This window comes from Drosophila navojoa, chromosome 3 (assembly GCF_054131105.1).
Source record: "Drosophila navojoa isolate 15081-1374.11 chromosome 3, UAZ_NAV_1.0, whole genome shotgun sequence".
In the NCBI taxonomy this organism is placed as follows: Eukaryota; Metazoa; Arthropoda; class Insecta; order Diptera; family Drosophilidae; genus Drosophila; species Drosophila navojoa.
In genome coordinates, this window is record NC_142891.1 from 9,279,500 (window position 1) to 9,296,126 (window position 16,627).

At 37.4% G+C, this 16,627-nt stretch overlaps 1 protein-coding gene across 3 annotated transcripts in view; it reads right to left on the reverse strand.

The window, feature by feature from the left end:
* Nucleotides 1-16,627, reverse strand: part of LOC115562925 (uncharacterized) — an 81,312-nt gene that overhangs the window by 32,476 nt on the left and 32,209 nt on the right. Inside the window, exon 1 of one of the 3 annotated variants that reach the window (XM_030385142.2) lies at nt 4,753-5,442. The exons of the other annotated variants lie outside the window; for them this stretch is intronic. Within the exon in view, the coding sequence (XP_030241002.1) occupies nt 4,753-4,791 (39 nt within the window). The 5' untranslated portion in view covers nt 4,792-5,442. Of the gene's footprint in view, nt 1-4,752; nt 5,443-16,627 lie in introns of those variants that run through there. 3 annotated transcript variants of the gene reach the window in all.

Sequence of the window (16,627 nt, forward strand, 5' to 3'; positions counted from 1 at the left end):
CTTCATCGAGTGTATCAACTCATTCTCTCAGTGTCTGTGGCATCAGCCAAAATGTAACCCGTCGAGCTTGTCGCTTGCCCTTAGCCAAAGTCGCCCTCATCTCTGGGAGGGGATGCAGTCTTCCTCTGGCTTGACGCCCATGCCCATTCCCTGGGAGGTAAGTCGGCAAATGTCTTCGTCGGTTTTCTTGTCATCTATTTCTATTTTCGATGCTTTGGATGAGCAGATGAGGGTCTTGGGCTGTCTAACTTGTCTGTTTGTATGATGTGATGCTAGCAGCAGCCCACCCAGCCTCATCTCCCTGATCTATTCATGTGTGGAAGCCATGTGTGTGTGTGTGTGTGTGTGCTTGTGAGTGTGGGTATTGGTGTGTGCAAAAAACCGTAAGCAATTTTCCGTAACATCTATCCAAACTAGAGAAACGAAGGTGGAGAATGGCCCAAGACAGCCAAGTCGAAAGACGTTGTCGCAAAACCTGCAGCTCCTTCTTATTCTCTCGACTCAATACCCGCCCACTTCCTGGCTATGCTGCCCGTACTGGCACCCGCACCCGTACCCGTGCCCGTGTCCGTATCTTGGTCCGGGTCCGGGTCTTAGTGCCTGGTCTTGGTTCTGGTCCGGGTCCGGGCTCCTGTCGACGACATTGACTGGTTCCCTCGTCTGCTTCGATTCGCCTGGCACGTTGTTGTCTGCCTGCTTGCCTGTCTGCCTGCCTGCGACACTAATGCTGAGATGTGTAACCATCAGGCTGCAGCTCGCAGCTCGCAGCTCGCAGCTCGCAGCTCGCATCTCGCATCTAAAGTTTGTGTGAACCGTATCACCCCCCCAACCCCGAAATTGATGAGTTGGGGTGCTCGAGCGAACCCAGCCCAACCCTAAGTCCAATCGCCTGGCAACGTCACCGTCACCAAAATCATGTTTGATTACAGCTGAGCGGCATAACAAGATACACTCATAGAAATGAAAAGAAGAGAAAAGAAAACTCGGCGAAAATTCACATTTTCCAAAGTGAAGAATGACAGAAAGTTGGAAGTCAGGATTTAAAAATTGTAGGTGAAAGAATCAAATAAAAGAAATTTTAAAATGTCGAAGCTGTTTCTTTCTTGTCTGGAACTATTTGTTAAAAGACTTTTACACTTCGATTCATATAAATGTTTAAATAATACCTTTCCATGTGGGGAGTGGTTTAAATTTATCATATATATTTATATTTATGTATATTTAAAGATATTCAAATCTGTCTTTCATACAACTTTGTTATTTTTCTTTTTTTTTTTTCAGTGTATGCACTTTGACTCCATTTGCGAGCCACACAAAGTTATTTTGCTGCAACTCTTCTTCGGTCTTTAAGAATTGTATAGATTTTGGTTAGGTAGAAATTAAACCGAAAGACGCTTTCGACACGATGTCCTGCGGCGGCTTATGTGCGCTTAAGCACAAAGCTTGACCAAGCACACTCACACACACACACACACTCACACACACACACACACTCACACACATACTAGCACATTCATACTCCATTTCTCATACACACACTCCCTCACACACATCCCACCTCATATATAGCGTCACAGTCCCTGCCCTCGCCTGGCTTGAAGTTCCCTTTGACATACACACACACACACATACTAGCACATTCATACTCCATTTCTCATACACACCCACAGACACTCTCACACACCACTATTTATATACAAATGCCGCTGACTATATACAAAATTCGATGCTTTTGTTGCTTCACGGGTTTGGGGGCTCGTCTTGGCAGCCCCTCTATGGCCAGCCCCCAACCCTAGGCTGACCCACCCATATTTGCAATAAACAAACAAGCGCAACGTTTTTTCATAGGTGTTGCGCATTTGAAATGCCCTAACTACTAATCTAAACAGCTGTTGAGGATTTTGAAAGTTCGTTTTAAAACATTTTAATATTTTATAAACAAAAAAAAAGTTTTTTAACTTTCATTTTAATAATTATTTTTCTCCTATAAATCTACCTTAAAACTTTTATGAAACTTAAAAGTTTTATAATAATAATAAAATAAAAGCATAAAATAAAATTAAGCTTTTACAAATTTTATAAAAATACTAAAGAATTAATTATTATGTTTTTTGTGTATTGCAGAATTTTTCTATAAGGCATTCTATGGTTTATTAATTTTTTTTTTTTATCATTTCTTTAAAATCTGAAAAATGATAAATTTTCTTATATGATTTTCACTATTTTATTCATAATTATTTTATTTAACATATCATAAGTATTTTTTAAGTTTGATTTTATTATATTATATTAATATATTATATCCTAGTTAGTTTATTCTAGAAAGTTCCTAATGAACCATAAATAAGCTAATGCATTATCTTAATCCTTGACTCGGATGCCTAAATGGATTTCGAATGCAGCTCATATATCTAAGGTTTCTCTGCTCTTCTGCAAAACATACATCCAAAACTCTCTCCATCTCACTCCAAATTCCTAAGGACTCCTCATTCTCTTTCTACTTTTATGCCTTATTCCTTCTTTCACAAACTTTCTAAAATAGTTGGTATACCCTTGCTTGAGCTGAGCGCATAAGCAGCCCCGTACAAACTTGACTGGGTGCTGGACAGTCTTTGGACTTTGCGGGCATGTGTGTCTGTGTACGTAAGTGTGTGTGTGTGTGTGTGTGTGTGTGTGTGTGTGTGGGTTACATATATCGGTTGCGAGAGATTTTTGGGTGAGCGGCGCGGAGTTGGGGGGTGGGCACATAGCGCGGCATTTGGCTCAAGAAGCTTTACTTCTTTTGTGACGGCAATGCTGGCGCCCAAGTTCCAACGGCCACAACAGCAACAACAACAACAACAACGCCCTCTCTTTGCTAGAGCAACCCGTCGGGCATTTGGCGTTGGCAGCGTGAAGGCAAAGCCTTCGTCCCATCGTACCCGCGTCTTCGTCATTTGATGAATTACCGTGCAGGGCAAAATGTGCGCCCTTTGGAGAAGGAGGCGTGTTTCGCTCTCGCTCAATGTGTGTGTGTGTGTGTGCATGAGGTGTGAGTGTTTGTGTCTGTGTGTTTCATTTTGGGCTGCAGACACCCATTGCCGCGACCATCACACACACACACACACATACAGACTCACACCCGCCAACTCATTTCGCGCTTCTATGTACTCAATATACACACACATAGACATACATATATAGTCGTATATCATTAGTGTGTGTGCCCCCATGTCTAGGCGCCATTTCATCCAAATCGGCATTATGAGCAGGTTTTCTTATGCGGCTGCTGCCGCTGCCTACGCGACGTATTAGCAATATTTTGTGCAACTGTCTGCGATGATTTCTTTTCGATTTCATCTACTTCTCTGTCTCTCTCTCTCTCTCTCTCTCTCTCTCTCTCTCTCTCTCTTCCGCTCTTTAGCAGACATCAGGTAGGCAGAGGCAAAACTAGCGAATGAGTTTTGGTTTCTTCTCTTGCGAGTCTCTTAAATTGGTTTTATATCTGTCTTAAAGTAACCGCATAATAAGGGGTCGGAGTGGAGCTTGGTTCGTGTGTGCGAATGCGTGCTTGCTTGAGTTGCAATAATATAGATAACAATATAGATAATAGATAATACAAAAGGTGCAAAGTTATGATGATGATATAACAAAGGTAAACTCAACTTTCAAGAGCATCATCATGGGCTGATTCTTGCAGTTATTAAATACATAGTTGTTTATCTGTAATCGTGTAATTATAGGAAATCCAGTGAAAGTGTTAAGCGTGGCTAATGAAGTTTCTCGAAAACTTAAAGTTCAAAGTGAGTTTTTTGTGGGCATCGGATTTCGTGGTAGCTAAAGGGTTAGAAATGACCCAGTGAACTCGGAGAGTTGGTGGAGCGAGTGTAGGGCATAAGGTCTGTAGATGATTAGTGGAGTTTTAGAATTATTTGAAGATAATAATTCTATAGCAGTGGAATAGGCCTACGTTAATGTGAGATGAATTCAATTTCTTTCTAGGTGATTATTCAAAGGGAAATTTCAAAATCTGAAAATTTATCAATATTTGTATGTATTTCATATTTTTCAAACTATTATTTAATTAAATAATATTTATTGCTATTTAAATATTGTTTAAATATATGATAATTTGCTAAATATGAAATACATTGATATATTGATATAAATACATTTTCATTATGATACATTTCTAGATATTCATTACAACTGAAAATAATTGAGTTGAAACTGAATAACAATTATAATATGTAATACAAATATATAAAAGTCAATTATTATTAATATATATAATAATTAAAATATTTTAATTTAATATTTCAAGTAATTAAATATATTTATATATTCAATATTTCATATTAAAAAGTTTGTATATATCAATATCATCAAAAATACACCAATTACAGATAACATATATAGCACATAGAGCTATATATCATCAGATATCTTATTAAAATACATTGCTAAATCTTTAGCTAATAGGACATGTTGCGCCTTGGCCTTCAGAGCAAAATCGTTTGCGCTCCTAAGGGCTTAAGGTCTGCACGGCGAAGCAAATGCGTTTCTGATTAACTCTTCTCAGATACCAAGAATCACTCAACTAACATTGTTATTGTTGGGGAGAGAAAATTTCAGGGAATAGCTGCTTAAAATATTCGAAAGTCTTAAAAGATGCAAAATTTGCAATTGATTTCCACGAATTGTTGGGCTTTTCGTATTTTCAGCTAATATCAACTGATTAGAGTTATTGAATTTGGAGTTGTCTGAACTCACCTTGTGCAGCAACACCGAGGCTTTTCTTTTAGAAGCCATCTTTGTGCTGGTGGTGGCACCGCCGCCAGCACCTCCGCCACCGCCACCGGTTGCCGATGCGGTACGTGTCGATGTTTTTGGTGTTTTTCTCGGATTTTTCGGAATTTTGGCAAATTTTTTGATTGCCTGCTGTGTGTAAGGAAATTGACCAAAAACTATATAATCGAATTGACGCAAACGTTGCCAAAACTCGATGATATCAAAGTTGCAATGCAGCAGGCAACTATTAGTATTATCGTTAGCACTAAACACTTTACACTCTTAGCGCAATTTTGTCGACTGAAAAGTGTATTCAAATATCCAAAACTGTAAATCTTAGATTTTTGGCGCAATTTTATTTTTGCTTTTCTTCTTGTATTTAGCACTTGGTCGGAATTGTTTTAGATATATTTATATCCTTTCTCTTTTGTTTTTGTTTTTATTTTTATTTATTTCTTTTTATTTTATTTTTGTTTTCTTTTTCTTATTTTTTTGTTTTTTTTGTTTTTGGTTCGCGGCGAATGCAACAAGCGAACGTTTTTTGGCACACTAAACGCTAACGGTTGTTCTCTGACAATTGTGTTTGAGATTTGTTCTCAGGAGTTTAGAGCGCTCTACCAGAGGCGAACCAAACACGACGAAAGCCAACTGCTGACTGACCAAAACAGAGACAGACAAATGCGTTTTCTAGCGCTAGCGCCCAGCGACGCCGACAGCGACAGCATGAGAGAGCGAGCGAGCCTGAGCCAAAGCCTGCGAAAGAGCGAATCAGCGACAGAGCGAAAGAGAGAAGGAGAGAGAGCGCTCGGAACATGCGCTTATGCGAGGCGAATTGAATGTGGGACGCCGCCAAAAAGCACATGGAGAACGCGGAACGTGCGTGTGGAAGGCAAATGCCAAAAAGTGTGCAACACAATGTGCTCGAATGGGCAATGGGCGAGCATACACAGTGCGTGGTCGAGCCGAGGGATATGAGTACAAAAACAGAGAAACGCCGATAACGGCAACTGCGGCGTCAACGAACCAACGCGACGGCTGAGCAGCGTGAGAATGAGCGAGAGAGAGGGGAGGGAGAGAGAGCGGAGTTTGGCTTTGGAGTAACAGCGGATGGCGACGGCAGATGAGTTGACAAACAGCTGAGTGCCGAGTTTTGTGAATGGTTTGGGTGGCTACTGGGCCGGCGGGGTGAGGCTGCGGGGTGTGAGGTGTTGCTGTTGAATGGGAGTGGGAGCCATGGTGTTTGGTGTTTTTTTTTTTTCGTTTTTTGCTTTGCTTTTGTTGTTGCGTGGAACGGGACGAAGAGGGGGAAATGGCAATTATTTTTGTTGCTTTTTTTGCGCGTCGCCAACAAAAATGCAACAGCAGAGAGCGACTGAGTGGGAGCGAGACAGAGCGACTGAGCGAAAGAGAGAGAGAGAGAAAGAGGGAGAGGGAGCGAGAGAGCGCGCACATTGGCTTTGTTGGTGTGGGTCGGATTGTAAGCAGTGTGGTGTGAGTAAGAGTAACTGTTGTTGTTGTTGTTGCTTTTGTCTTTCGCCGGCATGGCGAAAAAAAAGGCCGGCTGGGATCGGTCGGTTCGCCGTTTGGTTTATGGACGGCGCGGCTTGTGGAGGTCGCTGTGTGAGTGAATGAGTATGAGTGTGGGTGTGAGTGTGAGTGTGCGTGTGACTGTGAGTTTGAGTGGGCAAGTGGAGAGGGGTGTGCGGGTGTTCGTCGGCGTTTCGGATATGAAAAACGCACAAAAAATAAAGCATGCTTTGCGGCATTTTGGGTTGGGCTGGGTTTGAGTTGGCTGGGGGGTGGCATTGGGGTTGGGGGCTGGCGTTGGGTGTTTGGTAAAGTTGGCAGACCAGAGTTGGGAGCTTGAAAAATAAATGAGAAAAATATACGACCAGCCGGCAATGTTGTTGCTGTACCGTCACACTGCTGGCAGGGACAACCCAACCAGGGGAGTGTGCGGCCGGAGTGGCCAGGGGGAGGTGGCGGGCAGTGCGACTCGCTCTGTGCGTGTGCCGAGAGCAGGAGGCGGGCAGCGAAGAGTGCCAACGAGCGAGCGAACGAGCGCGAGTGGGAGGCCGTGAAGGCTGGTGCGAAAGTGGACAACGTTGTTGTCGCTTGTCTGCCGTGAGTGCGCGCGCGGGGGCGGCGGCGGCGGGCCAGCGAGAGCGAGAGGAGGTTATGCGTTTGGCCAGCGTAAAGTTTTTGAAAGGAATAAAAGCGAAAAAAAGCGACGGGCAAATTCAGTCTCTTTGTTTTTCGTCTTTTATATTTTTCCATTTTTCCATTTTCGTTGTTTTTGTTGTTATTCGTTGAGCTCGCGCCGCTGGTGTGAGTGCAAAAAGGGTCAAGAGCGCTGGGGCTACGGCTCTGGCTACCTTTAGCCAAAGAAATTGTTTAGCCAGAAGCTTCAGGTTGGGCATTTGGTTGAATCGGGCGTTGTGCGTGTCCCCCACCCTCCTCCTTCCACACACAAGTTCAATATTGCAGCCCCGTCGCTGTTTCAAAAATTTGTTTAGGCTTGCCTTCAGAGTGAGTCGTCAACGTCCGTTTCGTAGTCGTCGTCGTCATCGTCGCCGGCGATCATAAAACTCGACAGATTTTTGTTTTTCTTCGACAAGACTGGACACGTGTGGGGGGTTGGGCACGTTGTGTGTCATCGTTTGTTGTTTCTTTGGGTTTGGGTACTGTCTGGGGTGGCTAGTCACAAAAAAAGAAAACAAAAACAAAACGTGCGGCATCTTCATCCTATTGCCTCTTGATTTGCGTTCAGTTCATGGTCTTTATCATTGGGATTTATGCAACGCATTCCTCACAATTCTGGAATAGGTTCAGGGTATGCAATTGCAAAAAAAAAAGGTTCGCTTGAAATGGGAGGAGCTACAAATTTTACCACACCAAGTTCTTAAATTATTTATTTTGTATCCATAAACATATATGTAGGTTTGTAAAAAAAAAGAGTATTTATAAATATTACTATCATCAATTTATAAAAGTAAAAAAAAAAAAATGAATTCGAAAAATTATATATATAAATATTTAAGATATACATAAATCCATCTTCCGTAATGCTTTCTAAGGTATATATGTAAATGTTTACATATACACATATGTTGATTTTTATTTTTTAGTATTCAAAAAGTACTAAAAATGAAAATAATAAAATACTATTTCCAAGAGTGTTTTGCCTTTTCGTATACTTTCTCAATTTTTAATATCAAAATATTTTTATTTAAAATAAAAACTTTTCTATAATTCCGATTTTTCTTTACATTATATGGCCATAAAAATTAGTCAGGATCTGAACTATTTTTTTGTTAGCAAACATTTCCGAAATTCCTTGGGTACTTTTCAGTAATTCCACTCTTTGAATCCGACTATGTTTGGGTTTCATCTTCAGCTAAAGAGCCGGCTCTCACAGACCGCAGTGCAAACTTTCTCGCTCCGATTCCCAAAAATGTTCCCAAAACGCATGAGCCACAAAAGTGCGCCCACTCCAAGCTCAGAAGAAAGAAAACAACGGAACCAAAACGGAAAATGGAACAAGCGAAACCGAACACAATACAACTCCCTCAAATGGGGAGCGGGAAACGCTTTCAAGCGTCGATTGGACTGTCAGTTATTTGACGATTGTCTACAGAGTTTTTCTGCTTCTTCGCTTTCATGGTTTTTGTCTTCGTCACGCCAAACTGACCAAAATAGCTATAGAGAGCAGGGGGAGCGCAAGGGGTAGGCTGTGCAGGCCAACTAAAATTAGAAGGAAATCGTTTGGGTGCCCGGCGCAATCAAAAAATGTGAAAAACGGAAAAACGAAAATCATTAAGTGGACGGGCCGCAGCCAAGCTTTATATAGTAGTTGACTCTGGGACTGGGAGAGGCGAGTGGAATACATAGTTGAATAGTTTATGGAGTGGTAACATAATGCCGCATCCTTAACGTTCAATATGTCAATGGCTCTGGCGACTGCAAATTGGCTGCCCTGCCAGCCAGCATCACCAAAACATCCTGTCAGTGGCAATTTAAGCCCGACGCAGCCATTGTTTAGCATTTCGTCGAGCAGCGAGGGCGGCTGTCGAGGCTTAGCTGATTCTTATAGTTATAATGGCTATCATCGTGTATGTGTGTCAACAATGATTCGCACAGCATTCAACACGTGCCAGTCCGCAAAAGGCGGCCACAGCAACACAAGCAATAGCAACAACAGCAACAACAACAGCAACAAGAACAACAATAATAAAGACCGCAAGGACAATATGATGTGTGGATGACGAGGCCTCCAGACGATGTCTACAACTTGCCAGCCAAATTGACGGCGCTCGACGAATCTCCAAGTTTCAAATAACAATTGACTGAAATACATATACACATATACATGTATACTATGTATATATTATGAATACACTTGAAGAAATTCATGCTGCACAGCTTTATTTAATAATGATAATGAAGGCGTGTAAAAATAATGTATTTGCTTGTAATATTTAAATTGTTTTTTTTTTTTTTTTACTCTAATATTTTTTTACTTTCATTGTCTTTATACACATTTCATGTATAAGAACATTTTAGTTACTTCAATTCATAAAGTTAAAATTGTTATTTTTATGAATTTTAAAGATTTATTCAATTTCGATTGAATTAAATGTTTTATATTTTTTAATGTCAAAACGTTTTATATACATAAGAATTCACTATGCTTCATATGCATATTTTTCTTTAATTATTCTTGTAAAATCATTAATTAACTTGTGTCTATTTTGTTTATATTTTGAAAGCATTGGAATAGGAAAAACAATGCTTGACTAAAGTATGAAGGAAATGCTATTTTATCATTTTCATAACAGCAAGGAATAATTGCTAGCTGGAATTTTATTATAATACATGACGAAACATTTCACAAAGATAAATTAATGAGGGCAAGATTATGAGTAAATATTAAATAAAATAACAAGAAAATATGCACGTAAATAGATAAAAACTTGATGAGAGCATTCATCTACTGAAAATTAGCTTCGAATACTTCCAATTCAAGTAAATTATTAAGAATGTGGACCGCATAAATTATTTATCTATAAGAGCTTTGAAACTTACATTGAAATTTGACTTTGCCAAAGTTTCGAGCAGCTCAAGTTATAAACATTTTACGCTCAGTGTATTGCATATTAATACAGCATACAGAAGTGGATGTATGGGTGTGTGTGTGTGTGTGTGCGTTGTCGTGGGTGTTTGTGTTTAGCATTTGCAAGTCAAAGTGTTTAAGTTGAGAAGGCCAATTGGCTAATATATAATTAAAGCTCGCTAAGTTGACTCCGCAACGTCACTTGGCCACTGGCCCAAGACACAAAACTGTTGCATCGGGCGTCAAGTGTATTAATATACAATATACACAATATATACAGTCAAATAATTATACATATATGTATATGAATATGTATCACACGCATCTTGTGGCATTCGCAAGTGGCATTCGCCATAATTACGTTAATGAATATGCTCAGTGGCTAATGAGCCAGACAATTGATTTGTGAAGATAATATTATGCACTTAAACGTCATGTGGTAACGTTCGCTGGATGAAAACTCAGAAAATGCGAGTGGAAATCGTTTGCTGTGCGCGTAATAGATATTCTTGTTAATTATCGATTAATTACAAAGCAGCTTAAACTAACTGCTTTGATTGGTATTATGAAAGCGCTATTCAATTACGCAATGAAAGTGAAATGAGAATGAGCTTGAATGGGTTTCTGATTTCTCAATGGGGGTTGAGGAGGGCGTCAGCTCTGCTATGCAGCTCAAGCTCTCATTATATATGCATATGTGTATTTCTATATCAAGCTAAAGCTGTTAATATGCCTTTTGTGTATTGTTCCTTCTATATAATACTAAATGTTAAGCAGATATGAATTCCAATTGTTCTGAAATTTCATATCAGAGCAAAGACAAATCCAAATATTGTTTACAAAAGTACATAAAATTTAACAATAATTTAGATGTTACTAGAATAAGATAGAGCTGGTTATATAGGGAGGCTTAAGCATCAGCTTTAGCAACAATCTAAAATATATGATAAATTGTAAGCGAGCATTAGCAAAGAATTAATCATTACGTATACCATATATATTTTAAAATATAATAATAATAATAAATTTATTATTTTGTCAATTATACACTTATAAAGAAACAAGTGTAGAAAAATCTGTTTTATTTTATTTTTATTTTTTTTTCTGTAACATATTAAATAAATATGCGCTTCAATTGACTGGTACATAAAATTGATTTTAAGTTCAAAGAATCGTTGAACAAATAAACGTCACAGAATTGCAATGTAAACATATATTGCAAAGGCAATATATATACATACATATGTATATCGATATATGCTTTTCTTAATATATGCAATATAAATTCAAGTGATTTTTTGTTGCAATTATATTAGCTGTATAAAATCCAAAAACTATTTCATCAAAAATGCATAAATGCGAACACGCAAAACGTCGCAGAAAAACAAAATTAATGCAATATTTATAGAGCATAAAAAATATATAAAATATATACATACAGGTATATATGTATATACTATGTGCAAAATAAATAATATATAAAATATTTATATAAATTTTGCAAAAATGCGCAGCCAAAGTGTAGAAAAAATAGGCGCATAAAATGCGCAGTCGCCTCTATTTTCAAATATACGCGACGGGGGGTGGCACCCATCCCACTGCCGGAATTTACAGCCCACGCATATAAGTCTATATATAGATATATATATAATGTCAGACATTTTGTTTTTGTTTTTTATTGCTGTAGGCGGTCAAAACTAATGCAAAAACAAAAACCAAATAGTTAGTAATATGGCAAAAAAATTCAAATGTGACAAGCCCAAAGTGTGGAGCAGAGGCGTCGGTGGTGAGGGGCGGTGGGCCTGTGGCTCGAGTCATAGGGTGAGCGGCCAGTGCAACAACTGCAAATGCAACTGCAACTGCAGCCAATTCAATTAAAAATCTGCCACTTAAGCTTCACAGGGTATGAGAGGCAGCCGCATGGAGGCTGCCGGCCTGGCGCATGGTGCCACATGGCAACCAAAAATGACAAAGCAACCAGGCATGGCAAACAGAATCTGCAAATGCTACCAATTACAAGGCACAGAGTATATAGAATATACAGGACTTATAATGCACCATGAACTCTAAGCCACAGGCTTAGGCTGATGGTGGGCATAAATAGATGCCGTCTAGATCTTGTTGAGAAAATTAGGCAATGGGTATATGCATTTCTTGAATCTTAAATAAATTCAATAATAAAACATATCAGCTTATATCTACAAGACAAGACTCCAAGTCAAAGATTTAAAATTAAAATACTAAAATCAATCAAAATGAATGACTAAAAATTAGATACGTCAACTGCATTATTTATTTTAAATTTCACATATTAAAATATCAAAATGAACTAAATATTAGATATTTCATATTATGAACTCAAAGTGAATGAATACAATTTTGTAAATTTGTTTAGAATAAATATTTCATATTAAAAACTTTAATATAACCCAAAAATAAAATTAAATTAATAATTCATATAGCCGAAAAACAATAACTAAAAATCATATATTTCAATTGAATATTTCATATTAAATTAAAAATATTAAAGAAGCTCAAAATGAATAAATTAGATATTGAGAGCTAAGCATTTTCATGAAATATTTCATATACAATTTAATATATTTAAAAGAAAAAGCTCAAAGTGAAGAGCTAGACATTATATATTTTAATTAAATATTATTAAAATTCAATTAAAATTTATTAATAAATATTTAATATACAAATTCAATTAAAATTTATTAATAAATATTTAATATAAAATGAAAGATATTAAGATAATAATTTCAATATGAATGACTAAGCATAGGATATTTCAACTAAATATTTAAAATAGTTCTCATTGGGTGATAATAAATTATTTTTAATATATATAAAATTTTACAGTCTAAGCACAAGCAAAACTGAGCCTGAAAAATCAAAGGAAACCTTAATACTCTGCTCAAAATTGAAAAGATTAGAAGAATCACAATATTAATAAATATTATTATATTCTGATATATATAAATCTGTTGCAGTTCTGTTTGTCAGCCCTGGCTGCAGCTGCAGCTTAACAGGAAACTAAATAGCGCACAGCCGCTCACCTATACACAGTCGAAAAAAAATGAAATAAACGCATACCTATGCAAAACTGCATTTCACACACATACACACACACACACATACAAATACACAGCTACATTTATTGTATATAGAGCATTTTATTTGAATTTTTGTCTTTTTTCGCTGCATGCATTTTGTCTATTTTTTGCGCTTGACCAAATGCAGCGACAACTTCAACAAAACGTGTGTGTTTGTGTGTGTTTATAATAAATAATAAAGTATACACACCCACGCATATGCATGGCACACCCCGGCAACAGCCGCGTCGCCCCTTTGTTTTTTGATGTTGCACAAAAAACTCTCGTTGAATTTTGCGCACATTTTACGCCTGATCGAAATATTTTGCGCCAGCGGCCAGTTTCGCTACACAAAAAAAAAGCCAAAGGGACCCACGCTCACACCACACACACCCACGCACACATATACCCTTACCAAATCCCTATGCAACACCCGTTTAGGTAGACCCCATTGCCCGCCTATTCAGAAACTTTTATTGTGTCCCAATGTTTTTTTCTGCTTTGACGCGCGCTCCAAAAATTGGCAAAGCTTTACAGGCTGCACATGGCCCATAAACTGCAGCAGGTTAGCTGCGGAGTGTAGGCTGTGGGAGGCGCTGGCCAGCCCTGCTGCAAACGTGGGGCATGCAGCTTAGTGCACTGTTATGGTTATGACTGTGGCATGATAGCTCATAGCGCTCATAGCGTCCGTGTTTTCCTATTGGCTGCATTTGTTTGTTTTGGCCGCTTGTGCCGCCACGCCCCCTGGCCACTGCACAGCAGCCGTCCGCCGCCCGCTCGCTCATCCGCCCACAATTTGTAGCTCATTGAGGTAGGTTAAGCTAGTGGAAAACCAGAAAAAATGTGTTCGTTGCGTTTGTATGAGTGTGGGTGTGTGTGGGTGTGTATGTGTGTGTGTGTGTATATATTATATATATTATATATCATAGATTTGGTTAATCAGGTATGGTTCGCTGTGTGGGTGTGGTCTATAATCGGTTGGACTTTATCCTTTTTTTGGGTTTGTTTTTACAGAGAGTTTAATTTTAGATATTGTCGATTTTAAAGTAAAATTTGGAACCCTAATCGTCTTTGAAACTAAATTTGATACTTGAAACGTAAGCGAAATTAAAAATTCGCATTAAATCACTCAGCGATCATAAGAATCTATTATGTATAGCATTTTAATAAAATACATAAAATAATCAGCTTCGAGTAAAATATTATTAAAATATTTTTTAAAAATCTATCTTTGATTTCATCCAAACTTATATTTATATATATCATAGTGCACGAGATTCTAATCCATTTTTTTTTTTTATTATTTACAACACTTTAAGCAGTAATTTATGACATGACAGCTTCACCATAAATTTATTAATTTTACCATAAAATTATATAAATTATCTTAAACTATTTCGATACTACATTGATTGAGAGATTCATAGTTAAGAACATATATATTCATATATATGCAATTATATACATCTCATTCTCGATCATCTCCAACTTTAAGCCGATTGACTATTGAGACATGCGAAAGACTCTTGTGAGCAGTGGAAAACCAGGACAATCATTGAATTATTAGACAGGAATTTTATATATAAGGCGTCGTCATTTGAGAATTGCTGAATTCCAAGTAGAGCTTCTATCGAGATTTTTTTTATCAATTATTTAATATTCATTTTTTAACCAGTAATCAATATTGGGAATTCTAAAATCTTACAATCAAACTCCACATTGATACATTTTTATTTAAGTCTAACTTCTCAAAAATAACTTAGATTCCGGGCAAAAAACTAATCGAGAAGAGCAGCAATAAACACATCATAAAAGCAAGGAATATTTTCATAACGACAATCTCAAGGGAATTCCAATAATAATAATAATAGCTCAGCATTTCTCATACATATTTCTGTATATATACATATGTATATTCTTTTTCTTCTGCTCCTGCCCAAGTTCTTAATGCATTTCGAGTACATTGAACCCGGAGCAACTTTAAAATGATAATACTACCATGCTATGATTTGCGTTTCGACCGCAACATATATGCCCATACATGGTTTCAGCTTGATTTGCTTCACCCACTGCAATTTTCTTAATAAATTATTATAAATTCTCAGCTTTTCGCATATGTGTGTGAGTCGATTTTGATTATGTGAGCTACCATATGAGTACATGTATATGCACACACACACACATATTTATGCATTCGCATTGTATCGTATTAGCTGCTTATTTGCTGATATGTATATGTCTAATGTGCATGAATTAGTAGGAGTTCGTTTTTACTGCTCAACGGCAATTGCAATTTTAATGCAGCCAAACAGTGCCTGCCAAAAGTATACAATCAATGGCCAATCAAAAGTTGCAGAGCCGCTGCCGAGTCCCCAAGCCCCTTTGGCTACTTAGGAGCACTTTAATAACACATATATTAAAATTTTAGTTATTCATGTAAGTCTCCGAGCGGGTTGACAAAAGGCAGCACGAAAATTGCAAAATATACGAGCCAACAAAAATCTATACATATATAAATCAAAATGTACACATACATAAATTCACATATATATACATACATATATAAATGTAGCTTCATATACATAGGCTGAGACGAGCTCACATGTTTGCAGAAAATTTTAAGAAAATGCAGCAGCAACAAATTTCTGGCCAAGACAACGCACAAGGCTCAGTCTCAACAGGTGCGAGCGAGAGCCAGAGAGTGTGGGAGCAGTGCAGAAATCTTAAGAAAATTGCACAAGAAGTTGCTGCAGCTGCAGTTGCAGCAGCATCGACAGAAGCAGCCGAAGCCGTTGCAGTTGGAGTTGCATTCCAAATCTACTCTGTGGCTACGTGTGTGTGTGTGTGTGTGTGTGTGGGGCGTCGGTGCGTATGCGTAATGTGCTGCTCAAAAACTATGAAGCCGAGCACCCCAATGCCTGGCCTGAGACGAAGACCAACCAAACAGCTCAGATTGCCCGTTGCAGTTCGTAGAGAGCTCGGCGGTACACTTGGAAAAAGGAATGAGCACATGTGGATGGAACAACATAAGTTGTCAGAGAGAGAGAGAGAGAAACATGAGGAATATGGAATTCAGTCTAAGGCATAGCGTATGAATGAATATGAAACAGCGAAACATTTAAAAGAAAGTAGCACAGATATATAGTATATATTTATGTAAATTATTTAGATAAGTATTTCATAATTTCTAATAACTTTTAATAAACTTTTTCATATCTTTCAAAGAATTAAAAAATAATTAATAAATAAAATATTTTTAAAATATTTTTTAAATAAAAAGAAGAAAATAAATGCATATAACAAGAAATGCTTATGGCAGCATATAATTTATAACAATGCATTCGAATAAATAATACAAATATTTTATATCAATAATTTGTATTTGATTTCGTATCAATAATATAAAATTATAAAAGATAAAATTAAAAAATGATTAATTGAATGTATTCACCAAAGATGAAAGATTTATAAATATTAGAAATTAATTTCACAGATATATATCAATAAAGATAAATAAATTCGTGTACATAAATATTGAAAAATTACGAAACAAAAGTATTTTAAAATGCACATCTTTGATAATAATATTTTGGAGAATTACATATTTATATATATGTAACATTATATCCATATAGAATTATAATTG